This window comes from Bos taurus, chromosome 2 (genome assembly GCF_002263795.3).
Source record: "Bos taurus isolate L1 Dominette 01449 registration number 42190680 breed Hereford chromosome 2, ARS-UCD2.0, whole genome shotgun sequence".
Lineage (NCBI taxonomy): Eukaryota > Metazoa > Chordata > Mammalia > Artiodactyla > Bovidae > Bos > Bos taurus.
The window spans coordinates 120,533,100-120,549,650 of record NC_037329.1 but is presented as its reverse complement, the minus strand read 5'-3'; the positions used below and the strand labels follow the sequence as shown (position 1 = coordinate 120,549,650).

Here is a 16,551-nt window from a genome sequence, read left to right as displayed (position 1 = left end):
TGGAACTTCACTAAGAATTGTTTGCTTTTTTTTGAAAGTACATCTCTAAGAAGAACACCATTGACCAAGATAACCTACCTATTTCAGACTGCATTTGAGGCAGAATGATGTTTTACCTATGTATGGTGTGAGCACCTGACTCATTCATTATGTTTTCTGGGGGTGGTTGTGAGTGAGCATCTACATATTGACATATACAGTATTTTATTATAAATACTTTCCTTCTATTTTTTCCGAATATATACATATATATAGGTACATATATACTTGAAATTGTGAGAAGGTCACACTAATTTTGAGTCATTACAAATTACTTGTTATGAAAAGTATATGATGAAAAAAAAAATAAACCCAAATGCTAAAAAAAAATGTATATGATGGGTCTGAAAAAGTTGAAAACCACTGATTCTAGGCCAGTTCTCCCATTTGACAGATGGGGAAACTGAGACCCAGAGAGGAGACTTGACTAGTCTCAGGTCACAGGCAAACACTGGCAGAGCCAGGACTAATCAAGACCAGGTGCAATCCAGCCCCAGCCTTCTCTTCCTGCCTACCTCTCACTCACCCTTCCAGTCAGGCCTAAGCCTTCACGCAGACTTTTCCCTCCTCCACCTCACCTCTGCTTGTTGTAATCATCCCCATGAGGCTCAATTCCAGCGCTCATCTCAGGGAAGCCTTCCTGGCTGCTTCCTCTGAAATTTCTCAACTTTGTTTGTGCCTCTCTCCCGACACCTAGTATAGTCTTCTGTGCCCATAACTTATCATGTACACCAGGAGGTCAAGGACCACGTACTCTTCCAGCCAGGTTCTCCCTGGTGTGCCCCGTGCCCAGCATCTACTTATTGACATATACAATCTTCCCCACAGCCTGGCATGGGGAAGGTTTCCAGAAAGGCTCACCAAATTAAACTGACCCTGCTTGTGTTGGTCTTTGGGCAGGCTGGGACACCCAGCTCTGAGGTGGCCACACTGATTTCGCAGGCTTGGCTCTCAAAGTCTCATGAACTCTTGTCAAAGACTCTGTTTACTCTTGCCCCCCTGAAGGAGCTGATGCCTAGCCAGAAGAAGGAATTGAGAATTGGCTCCTGTTAGCCTGGATGAGCATTGCCACAGCAGAGTAAGACAGAGGGGAGAAAAGAAGAATAAATTCTGTCACTAGTTCCTTGGAGCAAAGGAGGGACTCCTCCATCTGACTCCCTGGTGCTTTCATTATCTGGTGGAGAGGGGCCATGATGATGCTTGGCTTGAACATCACCTCCAAATTCAGCCACCTCGCCTGGCTGTGTGTATACAGAGAAATAAAATGCCTCAGTGATGGCCATCATCTCTAACAGGGAGTGACAGCCAGTCCTCGAACTGTGCTCCTGTTCTCAGTCGACTAACAAAGCTGACCATTGACTTAGAGCAAGCTCCTTTCCTGAGCTCTGTCAGGAATAAATTTAGTCTTGAGTGTTACACCCTCCTTTCCTATTCTTAGAAGCCAGAGGGCTGTATGGAAACAATTAGCCCTGTGAATAGAGAGGTCAAAGGAAACATAATTCTCTATCCAGAGACACAGACGAGGGGAGCCATGAGGAGGAGGACACCGAGTCAGCAGAGGAACGTTTCACCCTGTCCTCTGGTCACAGCGCAGCCTGTCAGACCAGAAGGCTCCTGCCACATGGAATGTGGGCGTTCCCACCGTGGGGTCAAGAGGTAGGAGGTGAAGGGGGTGTTGGAGGTATGTGTGTGTTGTGGGGAGCTCGGGAGAGAAGAAAAATCTAATCAGATACACATGGGGCCACTCCTCTGGCTGTGGAATGTGGGTCATACTCAGGTGTTCGTGGCAGAGGAGCAAGAGAGACAGGAGATGGGCACAATGCCAAGGTGTGGGCAGCTGTCGTGAGTGCCTTGGAGGTGCCAGGATGATCTGAGGAGACCAGCGACAGGCAGAACCCAGGCTGGGAGAAGAAGGACGGGGCTGGGGAGGGGGCGAGAGACTAGCACGCTGGAGGGCTCAGCTCCGTACTCTTACGTCTAAGTAGGGCAACGTGGGCGCTTACAGTGCCACTGATGAGTACGGAGGGCACTCTAGGAGGCAGCCAAGTGGGTTTTCAGTGGTTCTGAGATTGGACCGACAGGGATGAGCTGTAGGATGGAGGAAATCCGTACTGAGTGCTAACTCCTGGGGGCGGAGCCGCAAGGGACAGGACCCGCCACTCATTGGGTGGGCCTAGGGGCGGGGTCCGGAGAAGGCAATGGCACCCCACTCCAGTACTCTTGCCTGGAAAATCCCATGGATGGAGGAGCCTGGTGGGCTACAGTCCATGGGGTCGCTAAGAGTCAGACACGACTGAGCGACTTCACTTTCATTTTTCACTCTCATGCATTGGAGAAGGAAATGGCAACCCACTCCAGTGTTCTTGCCTTGAGAATCCCAGGGATGGGGGAGCCTGGTGGGCTGCCGTCTATGGGGTTGCACAGAGTCAGACACGACTTAAGCGACTTAGCAGCAGCAGGAGCAGCAGCAGGGGCGGGGTCTGCTGTTCATTGGTCATTTCCGGCAGTAGAGGCGAGGCTGGGGGCGGGACCTGATCCACAGTAGGCAGGGTCCAACAGCCCAAAGGGCGAGGCTAGGGGCAGGGCCTGGCATCCTTATTAGGCAGAGGGTGTGACCTGATTCTTAAGAGGCTCTTGCACCCTAAAACCTAGGCTGAGGTCCACCCCTCATAAAAAGAGGTCCTGTCTTCGGTACTCCCTTCTGTACTTCCGGACAGAATTGTGCTTTTGAACTGTGGTGTTGGAGAAGGCTCTTGAGAGTCCCTTGGACTGCAATGAGATCCAACCAGTCCATCCTAAAGGAGATCAGTCCTGAGTGTTCATTGGAAGGACTGATGTTGAAGCTGAAACTCTAAAACTTTGGCCACCTGATGCAAAGAGGTGACTCATTTGAAAAGACCCTGATGCTGGGAAAGATTGAGGGCAGGAGGAGAAGGGGATGACAGAGAATGAGATGGTTGGGTGGCATCATCGACTCAATGGACGTGAGTCTGGGTGAACTCTGGGAGTTGGTGATGGACAGGGAGGCCTGGCGTGCTGCGGTCCATGGGGTCACAAAGAGTTGGGCACAACTGAGGGACTGAACCAAACTGAACTCTGAGAAGTCAGTCCCCGTATGGGGACTGGCAAACCTTCCACCCATCCTTTATTTTCAGGAGAGGTGCCAGACTCTCCTGAGAATGAACAAATCCTGACCCCTGGGGTTCAACATTTTAAAGGTCAGAGCTCTTTTCTAGGTCCTGGGACACCGTTTTACACAAACAGAAAGAAGGAGCCAAGGCAGCCTATCTGGTCTCCAGGTGTGTTCTCTATCCATTTAAGCATCTCTGAAAAGTAACCAAACTGATCACATGGACCACAGCCTTGTCTAACTCAATGAAACTATGAGCCATGATGTGTAGGGCCACCCAATACGGATGCGTCATGGTGGAGAGTTCTGACAAAATGTGGTCCACTGGAGAAGGGAGTGGCAAACCACTTCAGTATTCTTGCCTTGAGAACCCATGAACAGTATGAAAAGGCAAAAGGATAGGACTCTGAAAGATGAACTCCCCAGGTCAGTAGATGCCCAATATGCTACTGGATAAGAGAGGAGAAATAACTCCAGAGAGAATAAAGAGATGGAGTCAAAGTGAAAACAATGCCAAGTTGTGGATGTGACTGGTGATGGAAGTAAAGTCCGATGTTGTAAAGAACGCTGCATAGGAACCTGGAATGTTAGATCCATGAATCAAGGTAAATTGGAAGTGGTCAAACAGGAGACAGCAAGAGTGAACATCAACTTCCTAGGAATCAATGAACTAAAATGGACTGGAATGGGCAAATTTGATTCAGATGACCATTATACCTACTACTGTGGGCAAGAATCCCTTAGAAGAAAGGAGTAGCCCTCATAGTCAACAAAAGAGTCAGAAATGCAGTACTTGGATGTAGTCTCAAAAATGAGAGAATGATCTCTGTTAGTTTCCAAGGCAAACCATTCAATATCACAGTAATCCCAGTCTATGCCCCAACCACTAATGCTGAAGAAGCTGAAATTGAATGGTTCTATGAGCACCTACAAGACCTTCTAGAACTAACACCCAAAAAGATGTCCTTTTCATCATAGGGGACTGGAATGCAAAAGTAGGAAGTCAAGAGATACCTGGAGTAACAGGCAAGTTTGGCCTTGGAGTACAAAATGAAGCAGGGCAAAGGCTAACAGAGTTTTGCCAAGAGAATGCGATAGTCATAGCAAACACACTCTTTCAGCAACACAACAGAAGACTCTATACATGGATATCACAGATGATCAATACCAAAATCAGACTGATTATATTTGCAGCTGAAGATGGAGGAACTCTACACAGGCAGCAAAAACAAGACCCGGAACTGACTGTGGCTCAGATCATGAACTTCTTACTGCAAAATTCAGACTTAAATTGAAGAAAGTAGGGAAAACCACTACACCATTCAGGTATGACCTAAATCAGATCCCTTACTATTATACAGTGGAAGTGACAAATAGATTCAAGGTATTAGATCTGATAGACAGACTGCCTGAAGAACTATGGACGAGGTTTGTGACACTGTACAGGAGGCAGTGATCAAGAACGTCTCCAAGAAAAAGAAATGCAAAAAGGCAAAGTGGATGTCTGACAAGGCCTTAAAATAGCTGAGAAAAGAAGAGACATGAAAAGCAAAGGAGAAAAGGAAAGATATACCCATCTCAATGCAGAGTTCTAAAGAATAGCAGGGAGAGATAAGAAAGCCTTCCTAAGTGATCAATGCAAAGAAATAGAAGAAAACAATAGGATAGGAAAGACTAGAGATCTCTTCAAGGAAATTAGAAATACCAAGGGAATATTTCAGGCAAAGATGGGCATACTAAAGGGCAGAAACTGTATGGACCTAGCAGAAGCAGAAGGTATTAAGAAGAGGTGGCAAGAACACATAGAAGAACTATACAAAAAAGATCTTCATGACCTAGATAACCACAGTAATCACTGCCCTAGAGCCAGACATCCTGGAGTGCAAAGTCAAATGGGTCTTAGGAAGTATCACTATGAACAAAGCTAGTGGAGGTGATGGAATTCCAGTTGAGCTGTTTCAAATTCTAAAAGATGATGCTATTAAAGTGCTGCACTGAACGTGCCAGCAAATTTGGAAAACTCAGCAGTGGCCACAGGACTGGAAAAGGTCAGTTTTCATTCTAATCCCAGAGAAAAGCAATGCTAAAGAATGTTCAAACTACCACACAATTGCACTCATCTCACACACTAGCAAAGTAATGCTCAAAATTCTCCAAGCCAGGCTTCAATAGTACGTGAACCGAGAACTTCCAGATGTTCAAGCTTCATTTAGAAAAGGCAGAGGAACCAGAGATCAAATTGCAAACATCCGCTGGATCATCGAAAAAGCAAGAGAGTGCCAGAAGAACATCTACTTCTGCTTTATTGACTATGTGAACGCCTTTGACTGTGTGGATCTTAACAAACTGTGGAAAATTCTTCAAGAGACGGGAATACCAGACCACTTTATCTGCCTCCTGAGAAATCTGTATTCAGGTCAAGAAGCAACAGTTAGAACTGGACAAGAAACAACAGACGGGTTCCTAATTGGTTAAGGAGTTCGTCAAGACTGTATATTGTCATCCTGCTTATTTAACTTCTATGCAGAGTACATCATGAGAAACGCTAGGCTGGATGAAGCACAAGCTGGAATCAAGATTGCCAGGAGAAATATCAATAACCTCAGATATGCAGATAACACCACCCTTATGGCAGAAAATGAAGAATAACTAAGAACTAAAGAGCCTCCTGATGAAAGTGAAAAAGTTGGCTTAAAACTCAACATTCAAAAAACTAAGATCATGGCATCCAGTCCCATCACTTCATGGCAAATAAATGGGGAAACAATGGAAACAGTGACAGACTTTATTTTCTTGGGCTCCAAGATCACTGCAGATGGTGACTGCAGTCATGAAATTAAAAGATGCTTACTCCTTGGAAGAAAAGCTATGACCAGCCTAGACAGCATATTAAAAAGCAGAGACATTACTTTGCCAACAAAGGTCCATCTAGTCAAGGATATGGTTTTTCCAGTAGTCATGTATGGATGTGAGAGTTGGACTATAAAGAAAGCTGAGTGCAGAAGAATTGATGCTTTTGAATTGTGGTGTTGGAGAAGACTGTTGAGAGTCCCTTGGACTGCAAGGAGATCAAACCAACCCTTCCTAAAGGAAATCAGTCCTGAATATTCATTGGAAGGACTGATGCTAAAGCTGAAACTCCAATACTTTGGCTACCTGATCCGAAGAACTGACTCATTTGAAAAGACACTGATTCTGGGAAAGATTGAAGGCAGGAGGAGAAGGGGATGACAGAGGATGAGATGGTTGGATGGCATCACTGACTCTATGGACAGAAGTCTGAGCAAGCTCTGGGAGCTGGTGATGGACAGGGAAGCCTGGCATGCTGCAGTCCATGGGGTTGCAAAGACTGAGGGAGTGAACTGAGACCTCAAGGTCAAAAGGCATTCAGGAAGGAGCGTGGACTGCAGGGGGCCCGGATCTGTCTCCTGGTCACCATCAACCACATACTGCAGCGACCCAAGCAACAGAGAAACTCCAAAGTCCAGCAGCTCCAACGACTGGGCAGCAAGTCATTTGTGCCTCCTTGTTCTCAAGGACAACTTTGAAGCCTGACAGAGCAAGAAATACCATCAGTTCTTTCCTCTGGTCAGGCCTTTAAAAAGTCTGATTCCTCCTGCCTACTCAGGCCCTCAGCTGGACCCAGTAGGGCATTAAAAAAAAACCACTTTCACATCCTCTAGTTCATAAGACCAACACAGCAGCCCCAGCAGCACAAATTATTGTACCCGTTTTTGAGAAGAGGAAACTGAGGTTCCAAGGAGATTTCTCTGAATTAAGTGGCTTGCTCAATTTGCCACTTGGGGTGGATGTGGAACCAGAACTCGAGCTAAGATCTTTTCACTCATGTTCTTTCCTTTAGGCCCCAGAAAGCCTGTTCAGCAAGACTGAGGGAACATCTGATGATTCATGATAATCATAAGAAATAGGTATCATTCGTTTACTAAGTTCCAGGATTATTATCACAAATAAATAATCTTATTTAATTCTCCTACCTACCGTGGGCATAAATCACACCTTCCACCATCTGTTTCACAGATGAGGAAACAAGCTCAGACAGGGTGGAGATCTGCCCTGGGTCACACAGCTTGACAGTGAATATGCTGGAACCCAAAATGATTGGATTCAGATAAGCAGGGGGAGGAGAAAGCAGCCCAGAGAGGGAGGTGGCAGGAGCAAAGGAAGCAGTGTCTGGTGTCCTCTGGACAATGGCCACTTGTCCTGGGTGGGGAGGAAGTTGGTGCCCAGGAGATGGGGCAGTCAGGCCAGGCAGTTGGAGGAGGATTTCCAGTGTCAGCTGAGGGGTGGGGCAGGGGTGTGGGTGGGAGGTAGAGAGTCGAGGTTCCAGAGCAGGGGAGTAACAGGTGCTAGATAAAATTCTCTGGTGACTCAGTAGGAAGCCTGAACTGGAAGGCAGGTAGGCAGGAAGCTGCTAGAATCCAGGGCTAGGTCCCTGGGGGCGCCTGCCCCTCCCATCTAGACATAAAGGGCCTTGGTTTTGGCAGAAGAGCCAGAGTGGCTTCACAGGCCCTACAGACAAAGGAAGAGGCCCGGCTAACCAGGCCACTGTTCTCTGAACCCCCAGGGGCTGCTATCCTTGGCAGGATGTTCAGAGCACACACTGGGGCTCTCTCAGCCCCTCTGCTACAGGCTGCTTTCTCTGGGGAAGTCATTCTTAACTGGGGTGGATCTGCCTCATAGGGGACATTGGACAATGAATGAGATATATTTGGTTGTCACATCTGGGTGTGTATGTGTGTGTAGCATCTAGTTGGGTAGAGACCAGGGATGCTGTTAAACATCCTACCATGGACAGGACAGCTCCCAAGACAAGGAATTATCCAGCCCCAAATGTCAATAGTTCTGAGGCTGAGAAAGCCTGCCCTGGGGCAATGCAAATTCCCACATCCGTTTGCTCTCTTGTGGGGGAGTCAAGAAGGGAACACTGCTGCTGCTGCTGCTAAGTCGCTTCAGTCATGTCCGACCCTGTGCGACCCCATAGACGGCAGCCCACCAGGCTCCCCCATCCCTGGGATTCTCCAGGCAAGAACACTGGAGTGGGTCACCATTTCCTTCTCCAATGCATGAAAGTGAAAAGTGAAAGTGAAGTCACTCAGTTGTGTCCGACTCCTAGCGACCCCATGGACTGCAGCCTGCCAGGCTCCTCCGTCCATGGGATTTTCCAGGCAAGAGTGCTGGAGTGGGGTGCCATCGCCTTATCCAGGGAACACTAGTATCCCTATAATAGAGGAGGAAACAGAGGCTTGGAGGGAGGAAGGGACTTATCCAAGGATGTGCAGCAAGTTCCTTCATTTAACAAATAATCACTGAGCACCTACTTAATACCAGGCTATTCTAGTAACAGAACTGAGACCAGGACTCATTCATTTCTTTATTCAATCATCCACAAACATTTACTGCGCTGGCTGCTGGGGATGTAGAGTGATGAATCAGACTCAGCCCCTGACCTCTTAGAGCTCACAGCTTAGTGAGAGAGACAGCCATGCAGACATTAATAAGACAGCAAGACCAGGAAAGCCCAGGGCTACTTGGAGAAATCCAGGAAGGCGTTTCAGAGGAGGTGTTTATAAACTACGATGTGAAAGAGAGTAGGAGTTAGTTCTCAAAGACTGAGGTTTGTGTCAAGGGTTTAGGTTAAGGGAACTGCTTGTGCAAAAGTGAGAAAAGTGTGCAGGAGAGGGAATATGGCTCATGTAAGACATGAAGATGGCTCGGTGTGTCTGGGTGTGATGTAGAAGGAGAAGGAGAGACTGGCAGGGCCCAAATCTCACAGTGCCTTGATATATAAGGTTTAACTGCCTGGATTGCCTTGCTGAGCTGTGACGGGGGTGGGGCAGGTGGCAGCTGAGATAAATCAGCTCCTGAGACCATCTGCCTGAGGGGCTTCCCTGGGTCAGGGGAGGGGTCAGGACCCTTGGCTGGGCTTCTTGCTTCTTTGAATTATGCCGCTTCACCCATGCGTGGCCCTCATCCTGCTGGGTCCCACTGTGAAGGTCCCTCCAAGGCTGGGAGCACACAGAGACCCCCCCACCCCCACCCCAGGAGGATAGTCCAGAGCCCTACCCAGTTGGCTGGAAAATGGGCCCTTCCCCCAACTACTGCCCCCTTTGTCAACGAGGGCACAGATCCAGACTAAAGGGTACTAGGAGGTATCCCTTCCTCTTTGTGAAATTGGTCATGATGCATCAGAGGCGGCCTTCAATCACCTAGAGGGGAGCCCCATCCCTGTCCGACACACACCCTCAGTGATCATCCTCAGTCCTTCTCCATCTGTACCTGGAGGCCAATCGTGAGCATCCTGGGATGCTTCTCTGCGTATATTGTTCTCAATGCCAGGGACTGTCTGGGGATACCTCTAGGCCGAATCCTCCCTGAGTGGGAAAACCTTCAGTTTTCAGTGCTCAGTGCAAACACCATCTGCTCAGTGTTCCCCTGGCTCCTTCCCTGACCCACCCAGAGCTTCCTGTTGCCTCTTGGGCTCCCATGGCCCTGTATAAGTCCCTCATGATGGCCCTTTTCCCATGGACTGTCAGGGTCTGTTGTCTCATCTGTCTCTCCTGAACGTGCCTCAAAGGACTTCCAATGTTTGTAGATTGAAAGAATGAATCCAGACAGGTGCAAAGAGCTCTGATTGCTGTGTGACCTGGGAAAATCGGTGAGCCTCTCTGAGCCTCAGCCTCCCCAGCAGCCTTCCTGGGTTGGTGGTATGAGGCCAGAGAATGCCTGGTAGGCTTAGTAAGGAAGGGGACACCCTTTGGGTCTGATGGATCTGGTTCAAATCGTGGTTGTACCATTTACCAGGTTATGACCATGACCAATTCTTAACAGTTCTGTGCCTCAGTTTCCTCATCTAAAAAATAATAATAGTGTCTATCTCTTAGGGACTAGTCTCCTCTGCATCCTTGTCTCCTCTCTATTGGACATTGCGCCTGACTCAACACAGAAGGTTCCCTGCTGCCAGTAGGTTAGACTGATCCCTGGTGGGTTGTGTAATGTTGGGAAGGTGTTGATCTCAGAGTCCCAGGGTCTACTGATTCTACTAGAAATCCATTTCAGACTTTCTCCCCTCTCAGCCAACCTCCCATTTTCATCCCACCGGATGATCTTGCTTCCTACCTTACTGCGAAAGGCAAAGCTATCAGAACACAATTCCCACGAGCTCCCACCACCTGCCCCTCTGCTTCGGTGCCCATGTATTCTACCTTCTGCGGGCTCCCAGCAGAGGCTGGGGTGGACCCCACACCTGACAGCACTCCAGCAATGCTCTCTCATTCATCCTCAATTCTACCTTTTTCTATTGCATCTTTTCTGTGCCCCACTTCCCCCACGTGCTGTGCTGAGTTGCTCAGTCATGTCCGACTCTTTTCGACCCCATGGACTGTAGTCTGCCAGGATCCTCTGTCTATGGGGATTCTCCAGGTAAGAATACTGGAATGGGTTGCCATGCTCTCCTCCAGGGGATCTTCCCAACCTAGGAATCGAACCAGGGTCTGCTGCTTTGCAGGTGGATTATTTAGCAGCTGAGCCACCAGGAAAGCCCCCCTCCCCCCAAATATGCTATCATTTCTTCTATCTTAAATGGCTCCCACCACACTCTCTCCTTCCCATAAATAAAACTCTTTGAAAGCACTGTCCCCACTTCCTCTCCCATTCTCTCTAGGATGGCCTCTAATCAGGATTTGCCTCCATTGCTCCACCAGAGCGGCTCCTGTCAAGGCCATCAGGACCAAGAGAACAGTCAGTGCTGATCCTCCCACACTTGGCGTTGCAGCCTGGCCACCACCAGCCACTTCCCCTCCTCGAAACACTTTCTCCACTTGGCTTCCAGGATGGACCAGGTCTCCCTCCTATTCTCTGGCTGTTCCTTCTCAGTTTCCTTGACTGGGTCCCCTTCCTGTCCTTGACTTCTAGGAGGACCCCAGGGCTCCAATTGTTAGCATGGTCCTCTCTCTTTTCTCTCTACCCTCAACTCACCTCCTAGGTGATCTCCTCCTGGCTCATTCGGTACCGTCCACATGCGGACACCACTGGCCCAGACCCTCCTCCTGAACTGCATACGTGTCATTTCCACTGCCTTCTCCACATCTGCACTGAGACATCTAATTGGCATCACGAACCTTGCATGCTTACAACTCCATCTTCCCGGTCACCTCAGCCAAAATCATTGTAGTCTTCCTTTTTTTTTTTTCCCTCTTTCTCACATCTGAGATCCAGTGCATTAGAAACTCCTGTTGGCTTTCTGTTCAGTATGGATCCTAAATCCAATCACGTCTCACCATGTGCACTGGTATCACCCTGCTTCAGGCCAGCACCACCTCCCACCTGGATTACTGCAAGAGGCTCCTGATCTCTACCCTTTACTCCTCGCATCTATTCTCAACTCAGCAGCCAGAGGAATACTTCAAGAACTTAAAAACTCACATTACTTGACGTTACTGTCGCAGACCCTCCACTGGCTCCCATCTCACTCAGCACAAAATTGAAAGTTTTCACCTGGGCCCACAGGCCCTCATGATCTGGCTACTGCTACCTCCACTCTCCTTCTCACTCACTGCACTCCAGCCACACTGGTCTCCTTCCTCTTCCCTGAACATGCCCAGCTGCTCCTGCCTCAGAGCCTTTGCACTTGCCATTCCCACTGCCAGGAGCACTCTTGCCAGGGTATCTACGTGGCTCACTCTTCTCCTTCTTCCTTCAGGCCTTTACTCCCTCCTTCTCCGGGAGGTCTTCTGACTGAATCCACTACTAAACATTTTATCCTACCTCAACATCTGTTAGCCTCCTTCCTCATCTTTTATCACTATCTAATAAACTATGTATCTTATTTAATTTTGTTTTCTTTCTCTCTCACACCCTAGGATGTAACTGAGATGCACGAGGGTAGGAAGTTTTGCCTGTTTCGTTCACTGCTTTATCTTCAGTACCTAGAATAGTGCCTGGTATGAGGCAGGTGCTTGATCTCTTCTGTACTCATAGAGTGAATGAGTGAACAGCCCAGAGCCTCAGTCTCTTCATCTAGAGAATGGGCTCACTAGTAGAACCAACCTCCTGGAGTTGTATCATTATAAAGATTCCCTGGGTTGAGCTACTGCAGGTGCCCAGCACAGGCCCCGAAACATAGTAGGCGCTTATTAAGGCACCCTTCCCATCCCTCTTCCCTGCCCCCATGCTGTGTGTAGAGCAGGGGGCTGGACTGGGCAGTGGCCCATCCAGCTCCAACCTGTGATGATCCTTGCCTCTTCCTGGGCCCTCTGGTGAGTGGCAGGAAGGGCCTTACCTGGGTGGATGTCTTGGAACAGGGACTTCCAGATGGTGTACTGCAGGGGGCCTGTGTACTTGGAGGTTGGGAAGTCTTCATAGGTTAGGTTGGTCTCGTGGATTTTCCCTTTGAGCCTGGAAAGAGAGCAAGAGAGAAGACCACATTGGGGGCTGGATTCCCGTCCCAGCACCTTCAGGGTCGCTGGCATAGGGAGAGGCCATGCGTGGGAAGTCTGCCATACCCAGACTCAACTGCTTGCTTCTACCACTTCCTAACTCTCTAGCTATCACCCTCAGTTTCTTCATCTTTAAAATGGGTACTATGATAACACCTGCCTCCTAGGCTTGTGAACACTGTGAGGCTTAATGCATGTAAAACGCTTGGCACAGTGTGTGCCTCATGGTCAACACAATACATGACATCAGCTATCAGTACTGGTCATTGAAAGTAAAAGTCAAGGTCATTCAGTCATGTCCGACTCTTTGCAACCCCACAGACTATATGGTCCATGGAATTCTCCAGTGGGTAGCCTTTTCCTTCTGTAGGGGATCTTCCCAACCCAGGGATCGAACCCAGGTCTCTCACATTACAGGCAGATTCTTTACCAGCTGAGCCACAAGGGAAAACCAATAATTAAGTGTTATTATTATTTTAAAGTTTTATTTATTTGTTGTTTTGGGGGGGCCACACTATGCAGCATGCGGGATCTTAGTTCCCCAGCCAGGGATGGAATCTCTGCCCCCTGCAGTGGGCACAAGGAGTTTTCACCACTGGGCCACAAGGGAAGTCCCAAGTTTTATTATTAAAGGTAGCCATGGAACCAGAGACCTGGGCTTGAATCCTGGCTCCCCCACGTACTAGATGAAGGGCTTTTGCCAGTTGCTCCAGTTCCTCTGTGCCTCAGTTTCTACATGTGTGAAATAGGGATGACAGCGGTGACGACCTCCAAGGGGCTAGTAGGGTAAAGATGTTATGATAAATACTATAAAATGTATATTTATAATACAAATCACGCAAAACAAGTACTATCTTATAGGATTATAAATATGATGTATAAAATAGCGTGCGTACACAAAGCCTTCACCCCAGGCTATGGCACAGAGCAGATGTCCTGTGTGTTTGATGGAGATCTGAATGAATGATTTCTCCACTAACCACCCCCATCCGCCTCCATTCCCTGCATCCTACAGGGGCCGGGGAGGGGTGCCCCATGTGGAGAAGACTCTGGGTCAGGCAGGCACTCACCGCTCGGAGAGCGAGGCCATGCCGGCCAGGAAGGTGTGCCGGTCGGTCTCGGCCAGCCGCTCTTGCAGGATCTGCGCCCCCTCCTGCACCTTGCGCAGCTGCTGGCTGTAGCGCTGGACTTTCTGCTCGATGTCGGTCAGCGTGCGAGCCGTGTCTGCCTCCAGCTCCTCCAGCATGGCCTTCTGCCGCTCCCGCAGCAGCCGGTGCAGCCGCTCGAACGCCTCCCCGATGGTGGTCCGCAGGCTTTTGGTGGAAGACTGTGAACACGGTCATCAGGGGTTAGTCAGGGAGAACGGACGGGGTGATCCCTGTGTGAGAGGAGGAAACTGAGGGTCTTGGCACGCAGAGAGAAAAGGGCGGGAAAGGTACGTTCAGTGAGGAAATGGCAAAAAGCATGGCGGCAGAAGAGAACTGGCCTGATCAGGGACAACAAAGTCTCCGTTAGGAAACAAATGAAGTGGTCCAGGCAAGACAATGAGGCTTGAGCTAGAGGAGCAGCAGACGGACATGGCTTGAAAGACATCTGTAGGGGGAGCCTCGGTGGCCCTGGTGACCAACTGACTGGCTGTAAGGGTAAAGGAGAGACAGGTGTGAGGATGATATCTGGATTTCTGGCTTGGGGACGGGAGGGATGAGGAAGTGGGCCAGAGATATGGGGGGATGGGCAGGGAGCAGATGCTGAGCTCAGTCTAGGAGACAGGGAAATTTTTATTTTTTAAAAAACATCACTCATGCAGCCTAAGCAAAGATGCCAAGGAGGTCACAGATGTCAGAGAGCTTTATAAATGGCAACACACTGGGCAAGTCTGGGGGTCACGCAACCTGTCCCACTACCCCCAGACCCTCTTGCCAGGGAACAAGAGTTGGGGGTTAAAGCCATTGTCACAGAAAGATAAGCATGGACTTGATTGATTCTCTTTGTCTCCAAGGGCACTGCCAGGCCCAAGGGGGGGTTGAGTGGTAAAAGGCATAGATAGCTTCAGTGCCCAAGGGCACTGGGTCTCCCGCTGTGGCAACTTTAGTCGCCTGGTATCTCTAAACCTTGGTTTTCTTATCTGGGAAGAGGGTAACACAATGACATTGCAGGGCTACGATAAGTGAGGGGAGGTTCACAACGTACATGACGTTGTTTGAGGTACAGCCCCAGAGCCTGGTTATTTAAACACTGGAACAGGCACATCCCTGTTCGTGGAGAGTAAAGTCTTCGTGGAGAGATGGCTGCTGAGCTGGGGCCTGAAGGGTGAGCAGGATGTCAGTTGGGGGTGGAGGGGGGGGCGGGCTGAGGGGACAGCAAGAGGCAGGATGACACAGGACACAAAAGCGCTGCTCAGCAGCAGCAGCATGTGGGGCCTGCCTCTGCAATTTGACTTTGTGGGATTCTGACTGGGAGTTCACAGAGTCAGAGACCCCGCTATGTTCAGTGCCCAGGGCTCTGTGGGAAGCTCCACAAAGGCTCAATTAGGGCCTGTTCCCTCCTGGTCGTGGCTGTGGGCCGGCAGGAAGAGCTGCTGGCAGTGGGCCAGCCTCCTTGCGCATGCCCACCCAGCTCGCCAGGCAGACAAAGGGGGTGATGAAGGGAGAGGCTGGGGATGAGGGGCCAGGCTGCCTGTGGCCTCTTGGAGCCCCCTCACCCAGGGAAGGTGAGGTTCCTGCAGCGGCAGGTCATGGTGGGGAAGATGGGGCCTGCCCGCCCTGGACCACCTGCTGCTGCCTCCAAAGAACCCTAAATCTCATGGCCAGCCCTTCTGGCTCCTCCTCAGCCAGTCTGCAGCAGCATTTGGCCCAACAGCCAGCCTCTACCAATCGAGAATTCTGGTTTGCCTCCCTGCCATCCCTGTTCCTGAGGACTCATCCAGTCCTTGCTCCTTTTGTTCATACATGACATGTCCTCCCTCGTCTTCAACTCCTGCTGCTCTGAGGCTGCTTTCCAGATCCATCCATCTTGAAGGCCTTACATGTCTCCTGAGCGCTACAGTCATCTTTCCACCTGCCTCCTCCACATATGCCCCTGGGTTCCACCAACTCACTGGTTTAATGTGTCAACTACACCTAATCTTTGCCAACAAACTTGCTACCAGAGTGATCCTTCTAAAGTGCAAACTGGGCCACAGTCAGTCTTGTGTTCAGGAACATCTCTTGGCGCCTTAATGACTAGTACAGCGATAAATTCCTTAGTCCGGAATTCAAAGTCCTTACTCTAATCCCAGCTTACCACTCTAGTGCCATTGCACTGTAAGTCTACCCACCTAGAGTGGACCCCTCCCCCAGCAAATGCTTTATTCAACTGGCAAACTCTTACTCATCCTGTGAGACCCAGACCAAAAGCTCCCTTCTCTGTGATACCTTCCCTAACTTTTGAAGCCAGTTAAACAGGCTAAATGTTCCCAATATTTTGTAAATATTCTTAATATGCTGCCCCACGTTTTATGTGGCTCCCCAGCTAATGAATGAACCCCTCCTGGGTGGGAATGACATCTTTCTTAACCCTGCACTCCTTGTGCCCATCCCAGGGCCTGGCACAAGGTTGATAGTCAGAACCTGCTTGAATGGTGAAGGAGGGAAGGGTCTCGCCCAAGACTGATATGCAGAGGTGGGTGCAGACTCCATCATCTTTCTTGGTGGGGGCCCAGTGTCTCCAACACAAGAGGAGAGAAAGAAGCTGGGAGAGGGCAGCTCAGAAGTGAAACATCAGAGTGACAGCCACCCTAGGAGCCCTAAGTATGTCCCTAATGGGTTCTCTAGGCCTCCCCGGCTTGCAGACCACAGAGCCAGAGATCTTGCTGAGGACAACCCAGCGTGAGGCTGGAATATGTCCTATGATCTGACAGAACTAGCTCTCAATTAGCTACTTACTAGC

General features: G+C 49.5%; 1 protein-coding gene across 3 annotated transcripts in view; it reads right to left on the bottom strand.

The window, feature by feature from the left end:
* The window catches only part of TRIM62 (tripartite motif containing 62), a 37,847-nt gene that overhangs the window by 3,180 nt on the left and 18,116 nt on the right, over nt 1-16,551 (bottom strand). For all 3 annotated transcript variants that reach the window (XM_005202933.5, NM_001205835.1, XM_025001537.2), the window contains 2 exons: nt 13,695-13,951; nt 12,468-12,583 (listed from right to left, as the gene is read on the bottom strand). In XM_005202933.5, coding sequence (XP_005202990.1) covers nt 12,468-12,583; nt 13,695-13,951 — 373 coding nt within the window. The remainder of the gene's footprint in view (nt 1-12,467; nt 12,584-13,694; nt 13,952-16,551) is intronic.